Source organism: Camellia sinensis, chromosome 5 (assembly GCF_055761805.1).
Source record: "Camellia sinensis isolate YWXY chromosome 5, ASM5576180v1, whole genome shotgun sequence".
In the NCBI taxonomy this organism is placed as follows: domain Eukaryota; kingdom Viridiplantae; phylum Streptophyta; class Magnoliopsida; order Ericales; family Theaceae; genus Camellia; species Camellia sinensis.
This window is the reverse complement of record NC_138965.1, coordinates 93,563,941-93,566,360: the sequence shown is the minus strand read 5'-3', so window position 1 is coordinate 93,566,360 and position 2,420 is coordinate 93,563,941. Positions and strand designations below refer to the sequence as shown.

Genomic DNA, 2,420 nt, shown 5'->3' with positions numbered 1-2,420 from the left:
TGAGAAAGACAGCTAGCTTTTAAAGGGTTTAGAGAGGATGTCGAAACCAAGCAATTTCATAGGGGAAATGCTATATACCATATGCACCATATTAGAAAAATGTGTAATTTCATTACAAAATTTTGTAATATTAATTATAAAATGTATAATCTTATCACAAATTAGCATAACAAAATATCTAAAATTTTGTGGTTGATGTTGTAATAGTTTGTGACTTAATTACAACATTTTTTTGTTACACTAATTTGTGAAAAAATTACGCATTTTGTAATTGATGATACAAAATTTTATAGTGAAATTACATAATTTGTAGTACGGTGGTGCACACCATAACATTTCCGTTTCATCCGCCGAAATATTGACAATTTCGTCAAGAAATGGCTGCATTTACCATTTCAACATGCTGTTGGCTGTTTATTATAAAGAATGAATAATAAAGAATGAAGAATATAGACTCATTCTATTAGGCTAGCTTTAAAGTCTCTCTTTCCATCTTCCGAAAACATCTATAAAAGCAGTTCTAAGTGGTTACTTATTTCCCATCTCATCAAATCTTTCAACTCTCAAAAGAAGATTGCATCATTCTCAAGAAGAAGAAGATTTTTAGTTTCCAAAATGGCATCACAATTTGCTTTGTTATTAGGATTATTGGCTATAACTTGTTCGGTTGCTTTTGCATCTGACAATAATCCTCTTCAAGACTTCTGTATTGCAGACAACAGTAGCTCAGGTTCTATGTTCTTCATATATACTTTCTAGTTTATTTGGTTCTATTTTTTTTTTTTTTTTTCTGTTTTTATTTTTATTTTCTTGAAAAATGCAGAAAATTAATTGACGAACAGCTTTTGAATTATTTATTTATTTTTGAAAATAGTTCACTATTTAGGAAACACCAAAGTTTATTTTTAAATTTTGAAAATAGTTTTTGCATAAAAATGAAAAACATGAAAAAGAACATTTTATTTGTATACACATCCTATAATAATCTACTTATTGGGTTTTATGGGCCTTAAATCTTTTATTTTTTGTGGTTGTAGTGCTAGTGAATGGTTTGGTGTGCAAGGATCCGAAGCTTGTAGAAGCCAATGATTTCTTGTTTAGAGGGCTACACTTAGCAGGCAATACATCGAATGCAGTTGGATCGAAGGTGAATTTAGTAAATGTTGAACAATTTCCAGCGCTTAACACTCTTGGCATTTCCATGGCCCGCGTTGACTACGCACCATTGGGCATCAACCCTCCCCACATACATCCTCGGGCCACTGAAATTTTGACTGTAATTGAAGGGAGCCTACAAGTAGGGTTTGTCACCTCTAACCCAGAAAATCGTTTCATCACAAAGCTACTTCAGAAGGGTGATGTGTTTGTATTCCCGATGGGTCTTATCCATTTCCAGCGTAATGTTGGACATGGTAATGCACTAGCCATTTCAGCACTTAGCAGTCAAAATCCTGGTATTATTACCATTGCAAATGCTGTCTTTGGGTCAAAACCTGCAATCTCTAGTGATCTTCTCTCAAAGGCTTTCCAAGTGGATAAAAATATAATTGTTCGTATGGAGTCTCAATTCTAAACATTCATTCCAAAGCAACAAATCAAGAAGAAGAATGTCTAGACCATTTGTTTCAAGATTTTAGAATTTTTATATTTTACTTTATTGTTTGGCAAGTTGATTTGTTATTTTTTACCAGAACAATAGTCTAGGAAGGTTGATTTGTTATTCTTTGATTGATTTTTCCAAATATAAGTAAAAGAATGTAATAAGTTTGTAAACTTCATTACTTTTACAGCTTAGATTATTCTGAGTTTGTTAAATATTTAATTGTTTTTAGTGTATATCAAGATTTGATATATCTGGATATTATTATTATTTCCTTTGAGAAAGAAGTTCATTGCCATCAAAATATGCTTGTGTGTTATCATTCAAGGTCGTTAATATGACCTTAAATTGGGGGTGAAGTCCAAATGACGTGCCCATATGTGTTACAAATTTTATTTGATGGGTCAAGGTTAGCGTAGCACAAAAAAAAAAAAAAAAAAAAAAAAAAAAAAAAGAAGAAGAAAAAAGAACCTTTAGAAAATGATAATTTCGTACAAGTTATTAAAAAAATATATAGATTGATATCAATGATTTCTTAATACTTATCTCAATTGTTTCATACAATTTTTTGTTCCATAATTAGGAACTGTTATTTTAAGGTATTTTCTTAGTTGTTAAAAAATCTACTTCTATGTTTTTTTATAATGAAAAAACAACAAATGACATTTGCATATCAAATCAATAGAACTAATGGTATTATCTAATATGTGAAAGAGTTTGGGTTCAAGCCAAATATATTAGGAATACTCATGAAATAAGGAGTCGACTGATAAATCAATTTAGACTGGTTTGAATCGTATGGTTTGATCTAGTTTTTCAA

At 30.3% G+C, this 2,420-nt stretch overlaps 1 protein-coding gene across 1 annotated transcript; it reads left to right on the top strand.

The window, feature by feature from the left end:
* Positions 1-471: 471 nt before the first annotated feature.
* On the top strand, positions 472-1,904 carry LOC114278270 (putative germin-like protein 2-1). Its single transcript, XM_028220296.2, has 2 exons — positions 472-730; positions 1,038-1,904. The coding sequence occupies exons 1-2, from the start codon at positions 616-618 to the stop codon at positions 1,571-1,573; spliced, it is 651 nt and encodes a 216-aa protein (XP_028076097.2). The 5' UTR covers positions 472-615; the 3' UTR covers positions 1,574-1,904.
* The last annotated feature ends 516 nt before the right edge of the window (positions 1,905-2,420 follow it).

Bases quoted from the DNA above. Each gene is read 5' to 3' on its own strand.
- LOC114278270 (XM_028220296.2), top strand. From the start codon at position 616: ATGGCATCACAATTTGCTTTGTTATTAGGATTATTGGCTATAACTTGT. The intron at 731-1,037 runs GTTCTATGTTCT...TTGTGGTTGTAG, and splicing joins TGCAGACAACAGTAGCTCAG to TGCTAGTGAATGGTTTGGTG.